This window comes from Pipistrellus hanaki (genome assembly GCF_964339955.1).
Source record: "Pipistrellus hanaki genome assembly, chromosome: 3".
NCBI lineage: Eukaryota > Metazoa > Chordata > Mammalia > Chiroptera > Vespertilionidae > Pipistrellus > Pipistrellus hanaki.
The window spans coordinates 116,591,705-116,607,327 of NC_140505.1; the positions used below are offsets into that span (position 1 = coordinate 116,591,705).

Genomic DNA, 15,623 nt, shown 5'->3' on the forward strand with positions numbered 1-15,623 from the left:
CTTCCTAGACCCTGATAAGACTGAGAGTCTAGGATGTCCCTACTAATGGGGAAAGGTAAGGACCATGATGTTTTATGAGACCCACCATAAATGTGGTCTCAAACAAAACTTATGAGGATTCATTTCCAGTATTCCTTTTGCCTCAAAAATTCCCTCCCAATTAGGAAAGAATAATAATAATAACCCACACATATTTATTGATGATGTTAAACATGCAGTTATTATTTACTAAATCATAGTGGGGGGAGCCTATAAATTGTAACCCTTCTAATAGAAGTTAATCTTCAGCCTGCACGATGTGGCGAGGTGGTTGAGCATTGACCCACGAATCAAGAGGTCACTGACTGATTCCTGGACAGGGCACATGCCCAGGTTTCGAACTTGATCCCCAGTAGAGGGCATGCAGGAGACAGCCAATTGATGTTTCTATCTCCCTCTAAATTCAATTAAAAACATATTTATAAAAAATGTATCAGAAAAACGTGTGTTACCTATGGCTTATTTTCTCTTTATTGGCTAATTAGTTCATTTAACAGGAAAACAAATTCAGTTGCAAATCATTTATTAAGATAGGCATAATGATCAATAGTTCATGGATTATTCTTTTAAAATGATCCTATTTTATCACTATTACCTCCCATAACTGAATGATTCAGGCATTGAATATTGGGGGGGAAATGTATATCTCTCAAAAACATTCAGTCAAATAATAAAAGCAGTACTGTTACTTTTGGGGAATTAATGATACTTAGGATAGACTTTTCTGTAGGACACTATTATAATCTCTCCCAATTTGGTTTAAAATGTCAAACATTTTGACTACCCATTAAGTGCTTTTCCAAATTAGAAAATATTCTATATATGACTTAATTAATATCTACTTCAGCTATACACAACATATCATGCTCAAGATCTAGATTTATTTGAACACATTTAGTCCGATTTCTATTAATCAGAAAAATCACATCCAATAAACCACAACTGTAGAAGAGACATTTGCACACAGATGTAATTTGATATTTAATTAAGGAATGATAAGTCATGTTCACATGGAAGTAATATATTTAACTTCTCAATAGTAGTAAGAATCTCTTTTGAGGATGTAGGGTCGTCTGGGTTTATTCTTATATAATTGCCGTTTCAGAATGTAAGGAATTTTTCTCTTTATAACTTCTTCCTTTTCATTTTTGTCATTTCCATTATCAAGAGCATCTTCCTGAATCACCTGCAAGATAGACAGAATATGAATGAAACTTACATGCATGAAATATTCCATTTCAGAGTGTTTTTTTATATCTTCTCTAATTTATGATTCAGACAGTAAGACATATGTGAATGAGGTTAAAAACAATATGTTTTGTCCAAGAAGAGGTGGCTATCAGGTGGCTGAGAAAGAATGAGAACACACTTTTCAGTATTCTTCTAGTTCATCAAACTAACTTTTTTAATATGTCAAGATCACACAGTAATAGATGTGCTCCAATTGAAGGAGCACATCTAATAGAACTTTGAGTATTTTTCAGGCCTCAATTTAGACTAAAATGTTATTGAAATATATCATAAATCATAACAAATAGTTTTTAGTCTAGTAAAATAAGTTTGGCTTGAAAGATCTACATGATTTTATGTTCAGTTAAGTTATGTACTGGCTTGACTAGCAAACCATTCCAAATATTAATTTCTCAATCATAGAGAGAATACAAACTAACATTCTTAGTCACAGAAGCTAACATATATGGAAGTTCTGTTTAAATGGTAATGATCTCTTTAGATTGTGATGCTTAATAATGATTTAGCTGCTAAGGATGCCTAAAATCCACACATTCAATTGAAATAGGAATATATATATATATATATATATATATATATATATATATATATCCCTATCACTCTGGTCTTATTTGCCTAATCTATTCAAATGCTAATGAAACTTTTTGTGTTTTGTGTTTGTTTATAGATAAACACACATGACTTAGAGCTTCCAAGAAAACATTTTGAGTTGCCTAAATTAGTTAGGCAGTGCTACCACAACCACTACCAAAACTTGCCTAAACCTGCCATCCATTTAAGTGTTTGGATTAAATCTGCCTTAATATATACCCCCCTTTTAGGATTGAAGGAAAAATGTTTTTTCTCAACTCCAAATATTTGAAGGATCTGGGGGAATGTTAATTTCAACACATGATTTATTCTTTTTTTTAAAGATATTTTTATTGATTTCAGAGAGTAAGGGAGAGGAAGGGGTGGGTAGAAACATCAATTATGAGAGAGAATCATTGATTGGCTACCTCCTGCATGCCCCCTACTGGGGTTGAGCCAGTAATCCGGGCATGTACCCTTGACTGGAATCAAACCAGGACCCTTCAGTCTGCAGGCCGGTGCTCTATCTACTGAGCCAAACCAGTTAGGGTGATTTATTCTGTTTTTTATATTAACGTCTTCCTGTTATGATAATGATCAGCATTTTTTAAATTGCTACAAATGAGAGATAACTTAATTATATCCCATGTAATAAATGGCTAATATACAAATTGGCCGAACAGTGGAACAACCAGTTGCTGTGATGCACACTGACCACCAGTGGACAGACACTCAACACAGGAACTGTCTACAGAAAGAGCAGCCACTCAGTCAGAAGCCGGGCTCACGGCTGGTGAGCAGAGTGGCAGCAGCTTCTCCTGCCTCTGCAGCAGCACTAAGGATATCCAACTGCTGTGCTCCCCATGGGGAGTGGGCCCAAGCTGGCAATCTGATATGCCCCAAGGGCTCCCAGACTGCAAGAGGGAGCAGGCCAACCTGAGGGGATCGCCCCCCACCCACCGAGTGCATGAATTTTGTGCATCAGGCCTCTAAGTACATATATATATTGTGTTTTGTTTTACCTCCCAGTGTTGAAAGGCCCTGCTGTGACAGATATTTCGGATCTGGTATATTGTCAGCATTGCTTCCAAGCTAAAGTCATCTACGGCAATGGGGAATCTCCTTCTTGTAACAAGGTCCTCTCCATGAAACTCTCCTGTTTCCTCAGCTTGTCCGTCCAGGTTATTTATAAGGCTGCAAAGACTCAGCAGAGTCATTTTCCAAGAGGGAACACTTGCCCTACTGACCTGAAATATAAAAGATAGATATTGTATTTAAAACTTATATGAATAAGAAATAAATTTCTAGTGTGCTAAGTTACTACATTTTAGAATCTAAATGTTACTTTAGTCTAATAAATACACTGTCATTAATTTTATCACTTCATATCACAAAGTTGAATAGGGCCAATATTCTCTATTCTCATACTCTCTATTTTAAAAATTGCAATAAGTAATACACACACATGCACACATACATGAGCAATGAAAGAAAGAATAAAAGAAATGACAGTAAGTAGAAAAATATAAATATATATATATCATATCACAGGTGAAGACATTAAATATACCATTTCTTCTTAATTACACTTCAGTTTAGAGTCTAATGGAACAGGAACTAAAGTGTTACTATTAGATTTGGAAAATTAGAGAGGTGAGAGACCACTAATCTATTTCACACACTGAGATGTCATAGGCAGCATCACAGCTCACCAATTTATTAGAAAATTATAATATTCTCTATATCTTGTCTTTTAACATTATGACCATAATCAACCACTATCCCATGTGCCAACTATAATCAATGAGAAAACATAAGGACAAAGTAGAACCTAAATGTGACATAATAGTAAAAATTAAGAAATATTTCAAACAGCATAGATGAAAGAAAGCACAATTTTTTTTTCCTAAATGACATAAAAATGGAATGACTACTAAGCTGTGATGGAAAGACTCAATAAAAATAGTTTCAGCTGTCAATTCTCTCTGAATTATTCTCCAACTGTAATCCAACTGAAAATCAAAGTTCCAATTTGAAAAATATGGGGAGGCTGGAAATTAGAGAGGCTATTTGTCAAAATAATTATAAAGTTAATTGGGAAGTATGAATGTGTGAGTATAACTACAAGGATTTAGAAAAATAAAAAGGTAATGAGGAGGAACTTACTTTATCAGATATTGAAAACTATTTTTAAAACTTCAGGACTTAAAGGAGTGAGTTAATAGAGCACGAATAAACATAAAACTCAACAGAAGAGAATATAATGTTCAATAATAGATCAAAATATATATGAGAATGTAGCATAGAGCACAGTTTTCATTCGAAATCCTTGGGACAGTTTGGCTATGAGGAAATTTGATTTAGAGCTAATAATATTTTTCTTGACATATTATAATCTAAATATCCAGATGGATTAGATATAAATAAAATAATGTTTAAACATATACAATTCATTTTACAAACTTGGAAAGGTTTTATTAAACAAATATCCAAACCAAAATCCATAAACAAGAAGATAATTTAAATAGATAAATGTGTAAATTATCTTTCTGGAAAATTAACATCCTGAGCTAAAATAAAGAACAAGCTATCATGTAAAAGCTGACACAATGTGTTAATATTCTTAACAAAAGTATAGCTTTTCAAAAAGAAAATGCTGAATATCACAATTTAAAAAAGTAAATTTTAACACTGAATAAGTAATGTGAGCAAACAAGTCACAGAATCACACATGAAATAAATGTGTGGAATGAAGTTCATCTTGGCTACCATTAGGTCAGACTTTAAAAAGCACAAGTATGCTCAATGGTGTACTATGGAGACCTTTCTTAATAAAAGTATGCCAAACTAGCAAACATAATTGTATGTACACAGTAAGGATCATTGTAGCTAAAACGTGCTCATCCATTTAGAGAAGAGAAACTTGAGGTGACAAGACCTAAATTGGAGTTTTGCTTCAGAAATTAGACAGGAGCTTTCTTATCATCACATCCCAGTGTTATAACAGTGATTGACCAGGTGTGGCTTCCCCTCAGCATTTAATTTTCTTTAAAAACATCTTTTGGAGGGAGCCCTGTTCTCTGACTCTACAGGCAGATGCATACTGGGTATATCCACACAGAGTGGTAGCACGTAAGCAGGTCTATTCTAATTGAGTTTTATTCCTGGGCACAGGTTACCAATAGGAACCTTGTTTTCAAGACCCCAGGAGAGGAATAACAGGGTCCAGTATACAAAGTTTTACTTAATTCAATAAAAACAATGAGCGGGTACAGATAACACTTCTGTTATAGGAAGAACTTAAATCCAGGCATGAATTTAATGTTAATGTCTAGGAGGTCATAGCTCCAACCACAGCATTTAAAAATAAAAGATAAATGAAAGCAAGCAGTGGTAACTACCCACTTCCTTAGGAGCAAATAGCTCATAAGTCATAGTTGCAGTATTAAATCTCAAGGCTTCTGTTTGCCACTCTGTTGCTCTTTACACTCTACCACCTGCCTTTCATGGATTGTCATGAGCTTTCATTTTTAATTTAGGAACTCCATTTTACTTTCCCCGATATAATAAAAAAAAGGCAAAATGTCACTGAGTTTTCATTTATATATTTAACTTGAGGCCAATATACCTTTCACCACATACAATTTGGTAGGAATGGAAACAGGATTCCTTTAAACACATGTACCCATCCACATAAATAATATGTGACTATTTAATTAAAGTTACAATATACTGATTGATAGCCACTATTATTTCCTTCCCTGTCACATCAACACCCTTAACTCCTTTGAACTCAAGGAAAAGTTTCCCGAAAAAGGAAATGCCTCCCAATGAACATGTCAGCCTTTACGGGAAGTTATTACTGTGGGAAAGAGACACCAGCTTATAATGAGAGTCCCTATGTTTCCCAATCCATGGTTTAAAAAAAAAAAAAAAAGCTTACCCTTGATGTGTGCACATTGGTCAATAAATCTGCTTCGAATGCTTTCATTTCCTCTTCAGAGTCTGAGTAAAATCAAAACCACATGGTTACTATATAATCACATATCATATAATTATATTGTAACCTGCAGATTTTAGATTTATCCTTTAAAAATTATTCTTAGATGCAGGCTCTTTCCTATGTATGCATTCTGCTTAAAATAGTAGTCAGAAATATTTTGTAGATTTTTTTTAGACTAAGAGGCAGTCGGAGTAATAGAAGCACTTCTAAGAAAATGAGCTCATGATTATATGGCAAAAGGGCTATTGATGATTTGGAGTTATTTAGTCTCTAAATATCAAAGTTTAAAAAAAAAACTGATTATATCGTACAATAGAAATGTCATCATATATGCTGGTCCATTTTCACCAGCAATAGTTTACATATATAGAATATATGCACACTGATATTTCTAAAAGCAGCATCATGAAAAGGTGTATGCAGACTTTTAAGACAAAAACAAACAAAAGAGAATTGCTTACTGATAATTTTAGAATAAATAAAACATTAAGATTTACTTAAGATGCTGCTTTACAAAACACACTTAGAAGCATGTGTTTGTCTACTTAAAAAAAAATCCAAGCATATGTACTTATCAATTTTATAACAGTCCATTAAGAAAATTGCTTAAATAAAACGCATGTCCATAAAAACATGTATGATAGCATTAAAAAATGGATTTCTGATTTTTTAAAAGACTATCGTTTTCAGTTTCCACTAATGAATATTCTACACACACATAAGACTGTAAGGTAATAAAAAAAAAGAACACTACAATAAAATGACTGAAATCAAACACACTGACATGCATCTCATAAAGCAAAGCAGAAATTAAAAAGGCTCTATCTTCTTTGCACCACCCACTCTTATTAAGAAGAAGTGTGGCACTGGGAGAAACCACGTGCTAAATTGTATCTAGAACTAAATTATACCAGGGATCATTTTCTCCTATTATTTTAGGGGCACAATCTATTTTTCAAAAGAAATAAAAATCACTTTAGGCATTCATGAAAATTTTTTCCTGGAATCACCATAAATTTTAGCTTATCACAGAAAGAACTTCAAATGTTTATAAATGAAATATTTAATCAATAATCAAGTTTTACTCACATGCTCTAAGTATACCCCTAACCTCTTGCAATTATTAGATAAAAACAGAACTTTAGAAAATGTGGTATTTATCTCATTTAAAAATTTGCAAAGTTACGAGTTCAAGGTATTTTAAAAATAAAATTTTTGATAAGATTTATATCTTCTGCTAGTATAAATTTCATAATTTAAATAAAATCACAGAAGTTTAAATTAACGATTTCAATGTCATTTCTATCAGGTAAAAAGTATAAAACAGGTTAAATTATTTTTCCAGCATTTAGTCTCTGTTTTCTTTTTCATTTTGATGTGATCATTTAATTATTTTAAAATATTAATTTAAGTATATTGCAGTCAGTATAGTTTTGATACTCTTCTAAATTTAAATCTCATTTTTAAGATGAATTATTGATAATTACTCAGAAATATATGGCTTCTCCTTAATTATCACATTCAAAACTAGGTAAATACTTTTAATTAATATAAGACTGTCAATTTTCCAAGTATATTTGTATCAACTTAATTGGCATGCAATAAAAGGTTGACTATTATTTGTCACATAAAAATACTATGTGAAGTATATTCTCAAAAAGGAATATTTTTGTATTTTTCTAGAAATGATTATTTACAAATAATGCTTCATTTATTTATTAATTAATCATCAATTGTCACATTGTTTCTTGGCATACACACACAGAAGATCAATCATTTGGGAGAGGGAGAAGCCCCTGCCTTCTAAGAGAATGACTGGGAATGAGACAAAGCAGTTGAATGGCATGGGTTTTCATGAAGGCTTCCCACTTTGACAGGCACTGCATCTGTACTTCTCATTAGATAGTGACCAGCCTAGATTAAGTTTCAGGTGTCATTTTATTTTCTCTAGTAATTACGTTCCAAAGAAGGGCCTGAAGTGTTTCATTAAAATCCCTCTTATTGCCGGGCAGATTTAAAAACAGCAATCTGTTCATTCTTATAATCATGAAGACAGAGAAAGAAAATATCCAGCTTCTATCACTAAAAAGCAATTCCAGAATAAGGGAGAAACTATCCTCCCTGGATACATTAATGTAAGCAGCAACACGCTACCAAAGGGAGAAAGAAATCACTTCAGGGAGCTACGAGATGCAGCTGAGCTTACCTGAGCACAGACTCCAGGAGGTGAAAGCCAGGAGCATCATGCAGACCAGCTGGATTTTCATTCCTGCCATCCTCTCCTTGAGATTCCTAGGAAGCCAAGTTCATAAACGTCAGACAGGCTGAAGGGGAGTCTCTGGTGCTTCCTCTTGCCTTCAGCTGATTCTGAGAGTGACTGAAGTATGAGGGTTGCTTTGACCATTCCCTATATATACACGTGCATGCAGGAGGATGATGTCATGAGAGCATACAGGGATTATCCTTTCAGGATGTGCCCTCCCTTCATCTCCATTCCTCCCCCACTTCCTCCTCTTCTTTTTCTCCTTGGCCCCCCCTCCTCTGAAAGTGACATCTTCCCTAATTGCAGCTGCTACTCCAGATTTCCGACACTCAGAAGGAGTCATTCCAAAGCAATTCCAAAGAGAACATGCTAGCAAAGAACTCTCAGTGCAGTTTGCTTCCCCATTTCCTCTCTTTCCTTGACTCAAAGAAGTTGTCATTTTCATTTTGTGAAGCAGGAGATCTGTCATTTCTAATACCAGGAGCATCCTGAGGATGAATGTCTGACACGAGTGATTCTTTAGCTCTGAAGTTCTTAAAGAGTTAGGGTTCTTTTCTGAAAACTCATTCTGGTAAAACTTTTCAATGCTCTGTGCTTTCAAAACTAATATAGGTCTTAGATAACACCTGCTAAAACAAGGAAAAAGGTAAAAGATCAGCAGAGAATAAGTTGTAATATTGGGGCTAAGCAAAGAAATTTAGATAAAGGAAATAATCAGTTAAAAATACTAGTAACCCTAAGGAATGGGATATCATTTCCTAACAAATTGAAACGTTTGTTTGTAATAAGTAACTGGGAGAATAACTTAGTTACAGTATGTTTGCTGACTTTTGATTATTTTTCCTTAGGAAAACTATTTCATGATTTTAAAATCCAACTATAAATTATGTGTTAACAGGTGGGAAAATGCATTATTGTATCACTGATTGCTGTTTTGTGATACTTTCCTCCTTTTTTGTCATCCTTGATGCTATATCCTATTCGTTGTGTAATGTCCTTCTCACTGGTTTTCACCATTACATTATATTTCTTTCCCTTAAGTCATAAAAATGAGACTGAACTTCAGGAAATGAGACAATCCTAAATAGCCACCGTTCACCAAAGGCACATTTCTAAGAGAGTGCCTTCATGTGCTTCGTTGTTACAAAAAATTGCTCAAAACCTTTTGGAGTGAAGCAGTCCTCTTGCATTAAGTAATTCAGGAACATGGAGTCATCTGCTGTCCGGAATGTGAATATTTGAAGGTAAAGGTGTCAGGCTTGTTCACTCTTGAAATATATCAATCATATGGTAACAAGCAAGAAAAAAATCTGAATTCATTTCAACAAAGATTTTATATATGTGGCATATGTCTGTGAGATTAGCTTCTCCGTTTTGCCTTAAACTTAAGGAAAGGAATTAATTTGAATAATTTAATAATTTATTCTTATAATGTAATGTTTAGAAATTTAACAATAGCTGATGCTTTTGCTACTTTTATTTTTCTTTACAAACTTGCATACAACACAATATTGAACAAAGTTTTATATAAAGGCTAATTAACTGGCAAACAACTGTAAAATATATACTTCTGCAATTTTATCTATTGCCACTAGGGGGAGAAATAGAAGTTTAAAAGGCTTTATTTTTAAGTAACTGATCACAGAATTATGAGTATTTTGCTTAATTTCTTCTCACTATAAGAGCATCTTCTTGATAGAAATCTTTTAAAGCTACCTTTAAAGAAGTTATATATTCTTCTCATGGCATGTAAATGTGCTGTTTTGTCTTCTTTGGAATTGCAAATACAAAGAATAATCTTTTAAGATGTATGCAAGAGGCCTAGTAGTATTATAAAAAGGAAATGTGATTCCTATTTTCAAGTGATTTCTCTAATATGAAGCTAAGGAAAATGTTGACAAAATTTTATTCCTAATTAATTAGAAAAAAAGGGACAGAATAAATAAAATTAATTTTGTTTTAAATATATCACTTCAATATTACTTGTCAATGTGAGAATTATTTTAAATAAAGAACATATTTGGGAAAAAATGGGGAAATGTCAAATGACTAAAAATCAAATAGATGCTATGTACTGTTTTTCTTTTGGGGGTAAAAAGTATGTGTAACTTTTTGTGGCCTCTAATTGGTATTTTTAAAAAATCTGTTATTCTTTTCCTTTTCAACACCAATGCCTTTGAGCTATAGAAAAAAATTAAATAATTTGTTTTAGAAGGTTAGGTTACCTGTAGATATTTGCCTTTCAAAAAGTATTCTAGGGCCCCCTGTGTGACTACTGATTAAGTGTTGTTGACCCATGCTCTAGGAAGTCACTGGTTGAATTCCTGGTCAGGGCACATTCAGGCTTAATCCCCAGTAGGGGGCATGCAGGAAGCAGATGTTGATGACGTTTCTCTCTCATCCATGTTCCTATCACTCTCCCTTTCTCTAAAAATCAATAAAGACATACACAAAAGTATTCTAGGAAGCACCCAAATTACTATGTCATTAATGCAGGATTTTAGGAACCTATCTATGGAGATGAGTAAACTACTTTTGTTTTAAAGACTTTGCCTAAAATCCTTCTATCTTTTATTTAATTCTTTAAATAACTCACAAAGAGCTTGAACATTACACTTGGATAATCTTCATGTATTGGCCTTCACTTATGGGGCGGCTAATTCTAGGTTTTATTTGTATTTAGGTAAATAGGTTTATCTGGATGCATATACAATAGATTGCAGCATCTCTACCATATGTAGATATGAGAGCTTCTATTGTGACTTAATTAGGCATTTATTAGCTAGTGACTTAAAATAATATTGACAATTGAAAAGAGTGACCTGTAAATTTCTTTAATTTGGGGAAGGAAAAATCCAACAATTACTTGATGAATAGTGGTTCTTTGGTTTCCGGTGATTCCTTTCTATTCCTTTGGAGCAGTAATTCTCAACCTTTCTAATGCCACAACCCTTTAATACAGTTCCTCATGTTGTGGTGACCCCCAATCATAAAATTATTTTTGTTGCTACTTCATAACTGTAATTTTGCTACTGTTGTGAACCGTAATATAAATATCTGTGTTTTTTGATAGTCTTAGGTGACCCTGACCCACAAGTTGAGAACTGCTGCTGTAGAGCCAAAGACCAGATGAAAACACAGATATTTACATTACGGTTCATAACAGTAGCAAAATTACAGTTATGAAGTAGCAACAACAATAATTTTGTGATTGGGGGTCACCACAACATGAGGAACTGTATTAAAGGGTCGTGGCATTAGAAAGGTTGAGAACCACTGCTTTAGAGGCTTCATCACCCCATTAACAGATTTCAGTCTCTCCAGCCTCTTTATAGCCTAACTAGAGGCTCTGTGCATGAAATTTGTGCACAGGGTGGAGGGGGTGTCCCTTAGCCCAGCCTGTACCCTCTCCAATCTGGGACCCCTCGAGGGATGTTAAACTGCCTGTTTAGACCCAATTCCACTGGACATCCCTCTCACAATCCAGGACTGTTGGCTCCCAACTGCTCGCCTGCCTGCCTTCCTGATTGCCCCTAACTACTTCTGACTGCCAGCCTGATCACCCCTAACCACTCCCCTGCCAGCCTGATTGATGTCTAACTGCTCCCCTGCCAACCTGTTTGACCCAACTTCTCTCCTCTGCCGGCCTGGTCACCCTTAACTGCCCTCCCCTGCAGGGTTGATCGCCTCAAACTGCCATTCCTTGCAGGCCTGGTCCCTCTCAACTGCCCTTCCTTACAGGCCTGGTGCCTCCCATCTGCCCTCCCTGCTGGCCATTTTGTGGGGGCCACCTTATGTCCACATGGGGGCAGGATCTTTGACCACATGGGGGTAGCCAGCTTGTGTGTTGGAGTGATGGTCAATCTGCATATTACTCTTTTATTAGATAGGATAGAGACCTGGTGCATGGGTGGGGGCCAGTTGGTTTGCCCTGAAGGGTGTCCCGGATCAGGGTAGGGGTTCCCTTGGGGCGTGGGGCAGCCTAGACTAGGGGCCTGTGTTGGTTTGCAGGCCAGCCACGCCCCCCGGTGACCCAAGCGGAGGCCCTGGTATCTGGAATTTATTTACCTTCTACAATTGAAACTTTGTAGCCTGGAGTGGAGGCCTAGGCCAGCCAGGGCAGGTAGAAAGCTTGGCTTCCTCTGTTGCTGGGGGCAACTCTACCCTGCTCTCTCCAGCTCTGTGGCTGCCACCATTTTTCTTGGGATTTATCTTCTTGAGCGGAGTGATGGTTAATTTGCATATTACTCTTTTATTAGATAGGATACCTGAAACGGAAGCGGTCAGTGGGGTTTTACCATTTGAAATCGGCCCTCCATCATCCCCTTGACTCCCTTGCCTCTTGCTTCCTGGCCTTCTCTCACATTTCCATTTTACGGCCTAACCTAAGTATACTTTTCTAAGTTTGAATCCTGAGAGTCATCTCATCTACTTCTACTATTCCCAGTGCCTGCTAAACGCTCATTCATTTCTGGTAAATTGTGAAAAGAAACAGAACCTGCCACCCCAAAATATGCCTCTTGGGCATATTGAATATCTTGAGTTGGTTACTTTTAAGAAACAGCAAACACAAAAGTCTGAAAACATATAAGGAATGTTTACATTAATTAAGCCTTTCTAATTTTGTATGGGTGTCTTCCTCTCTGTACTTGAAAGAAAAGGATGACTACATCTCTGGAGACTCTTATCAGGGGAGAAGGCAAATCTGAATTATAACCTTAATCTTGTTTCATGTGCTTTTGGTAACCTCTCATAACTGGCTTTCTCTCACCCCTCAACATTTTCTTTTGTCCTTAGCTGGAGATGGTATTGAAGGGAGTGGTTTAGGCTATTTTGGGGAGTTACTCAGTTTCTCTGGGTATCTCCCAGTACAGGAGGCATACTTTCTATTTGTTTTTTCTCTTGTTAATCTGTCTTTTTATGACAGAGGGGTCTCAAACAAGAACCTAGAAAGGTAGAGAGAAAGTTATTTTCCCTCCCCTACAACTGTAAACTTCTGGAAGAGAATGACTATCACTCATCAGTGTATATCTTCTTCTACCAAGACTTACAATCCTTAAATGCCCAACATGTATTTACTAAATTGAATCAAAATACTGATTATTTTAAATTTCTAACATATTTTCCCATGTTTGTATTTGCAACATTTTTTAGCCACATCTCTAATTTCAGTGATTTAAAACTCTTTCTTTTATTATTAATCTTAATATTTCATGTGAGCCTTTAACTGTCAGTTTTCTCTGCCCTTTCTCCAGTCATTCTTCTCCCCCCTGACTGGGAAAGTCAAGCTTGTTAAGAACAGAGCCCTGGGATTATGTGCATTCATCTGCTGAGTGCTTAGGATAAACTGTGGGTTTACACCATTCCTCTAAATGCGTCTCTGGTTTGGAACCATAACCCTGATTCATCTGAACAAACAATGATCTTAATCTCTTTGTAAACTCAATTGGCTTTTCTGTTCAATTAAAGTCCATTTTCTAGACATGCAGATAGTTTTATGCATGCACACATCACACCCATATATATTCTCTCCCACACAAAATATGACCCAGACCTTGGAGAGTTAGGTAAATATAAACCAAATATCCAATTTCCCAATCTATATGTAATCATGCTTTGCCCATAATCTCTATAAATAACACGCTCATTTCCCTTTGGCTCTCCCTGTCTCTGCTTTTGCATCTTTATAGGCAATTAACTTGGAAAAATTGATAATAGATTTCTGTAGTTAAAACATTTTGCTACTTAAACTCCGATTATAATACAAGCTTTGGCTGGGATTCACATGGCAACAAGTTGCCATTATTTAAGGAAAAATGTTCCATGTTGTAGTTACTGCTGATCTCACTTATAATCTTGTTTCTCTAAAAAAAACAAAACAAAACAAAAAAAAACACAAAACGAAACAAAACAAAAAACATGATGTCCAATAAATTACTACCCTCTATGTCTAATGCTCAAGTAATTTTTAATTTTCCATGTAAACCTCATTTTTATAAGACTGAAATAAAAGCATCATGAAAACAAAACAAAACAAAACAAAAACCCACGTTCCTAACAGTTTTCTCTTCTTTTCTCAGTTTTACAAATTAAAATGCAATAATACAATGAGGTGAATTTTTATTGAAAGAAACCCCCCCCCCTTTATTTATGTTACAATATCTATGAAAGTATCTCTAGCATCTTTACTACTCAAATCAAACAGATGCACTTTAGCTAGTGGGAGCAGATTCAGAGAAACACCCTCCTTTATCTTAAGAAGATATTAGATATTTAATTCAAATCACAGTAATTTATAGTATTAGTACTTTGTGGTTTTATCATGTGTGTCTTTTCCCCGACTTAGATTATTTCCCTGTTGATCCTGATAAGTCCCGTGACTTTGAATTTTATCTATTCCCTGGCCACCTCACAATTTGTATCTCTGACTTCCCAATCACATGCTTAGCTGCTGGACTTGAAGGATCATTAGGCAAATTTATTGCCTAAAATAAATATTTGATTCCTCCAACACCTTTCTAAAAATACCCCTAATCTAGTGTTCTTCATTTCAGCAATTAAAACCATTATTTACTGAGTGGCACAAATCCAAAACCTAGAAGCCATTTACTTATTTTTTTTTTCCCCTTACCCACCACTTCTAAGTTTGAAAACCCTCAGGAGTTCAGGTCTGCCACTAACATATATTCCAAATCTAAGAATTTTCTTATTACATTAACATCACCCAGGTACAAGCCATCATTGTTCCCTGAACTACAGCAAGAGCCACTTGGACAGTGTCCCTACCAATAGTCTTGATCCATTTTGATGCAGTCACCATGAGAAGGCTAACCCCTATTTTGTAAAACTACTGTTTGAAATTCTCTGCTGTTTTTCTTAGATGGTCTCTTATTCTAAAATAAATAAATAAATAAATAAATAAACAAACAAACAAACAAATAAATAAATAACTTTGCTTTCTAGCCTGCTTTAGCCTGCTTGACTAATGAGGAAGATAAACCTAGATGTCTGACCTTGTAGGTCAGAGTCTAGATATGCCCATACTCTCAATGCCATGCTAGGTGCATTTTTTTAATTGGATAGAACTGTGTTGTTTTGAAGGCCAGCAGCGAGATAACCACTAAGTGCACACAGGGCTGGCTCTTTAGTGAAAAAGGGAAGTTCTGCTTGTAGCTTGCTTAGAATTTGAATTCATTTTTCTAAGCCCATGGTGGTGAATAAGTGTGACTCCAAACTCTCTGAGCATTGCTTGATTTATTCCAGTTCTCTGTAACAACCACACAATAGAAAGAAGTATTTTTTAAATGTAAATCTATGCTTAATACTCTCTGCTTAAAATCCTCTAAAAAGGTTTCCTATTATATTTAGAGCAAATTCCTGACTGTGGCCTATATTATCCTGAGTGGATCTTGGCTCCCTCTGTGCAGTCATATCCCACCATTCTCTCCTTTCTGTATATTTCAAATACACTGGGCTTCAGGCTTTTTCTAAAACATG

The 15,623-nt window shown here is 35.3% G+C and overlaps 1 protein-coding gene across 1 annotated transcript in view; it reads right to left on the reverse strand.

Annotated features, from left to right (window-relative positions):
* Nucleotides 1-901: 901 nt before the first annotated feature.
* The window catches only part of NTS (neurotensin), a 37,376-nt gene continuing 22,654 nt past the window's right edge, over nucleotides 902-15,623 (reverse strand). Inside the window, exons 2-5 of the mRNA XM_084876181.1 lie at nucleotides 8,070-8,155; nucleotides 5,804-5,865; nucleotides 2,883-3,107; nucleotides 902-1,225 (exon numbers count right to left, since the gene is read on the reverse strand). Of these exons, the coding sequence (XP_084732307.1) occupies nucleotides 1,073-1,225; nucleotides 2,883-3,107; nucleotides 5,804-5,865; nucleotides 8,070-8,155 (526 nt within the window). The 3' untranslated portion in view covers nucleotides 902-1,072. The remainder of the gene's footprint in view (nucleotides 1,226-2,882; nucleotides 3,108-5,803; nucleotides 5,866-8,069; nucleotides 8,156-15,623) is intronic.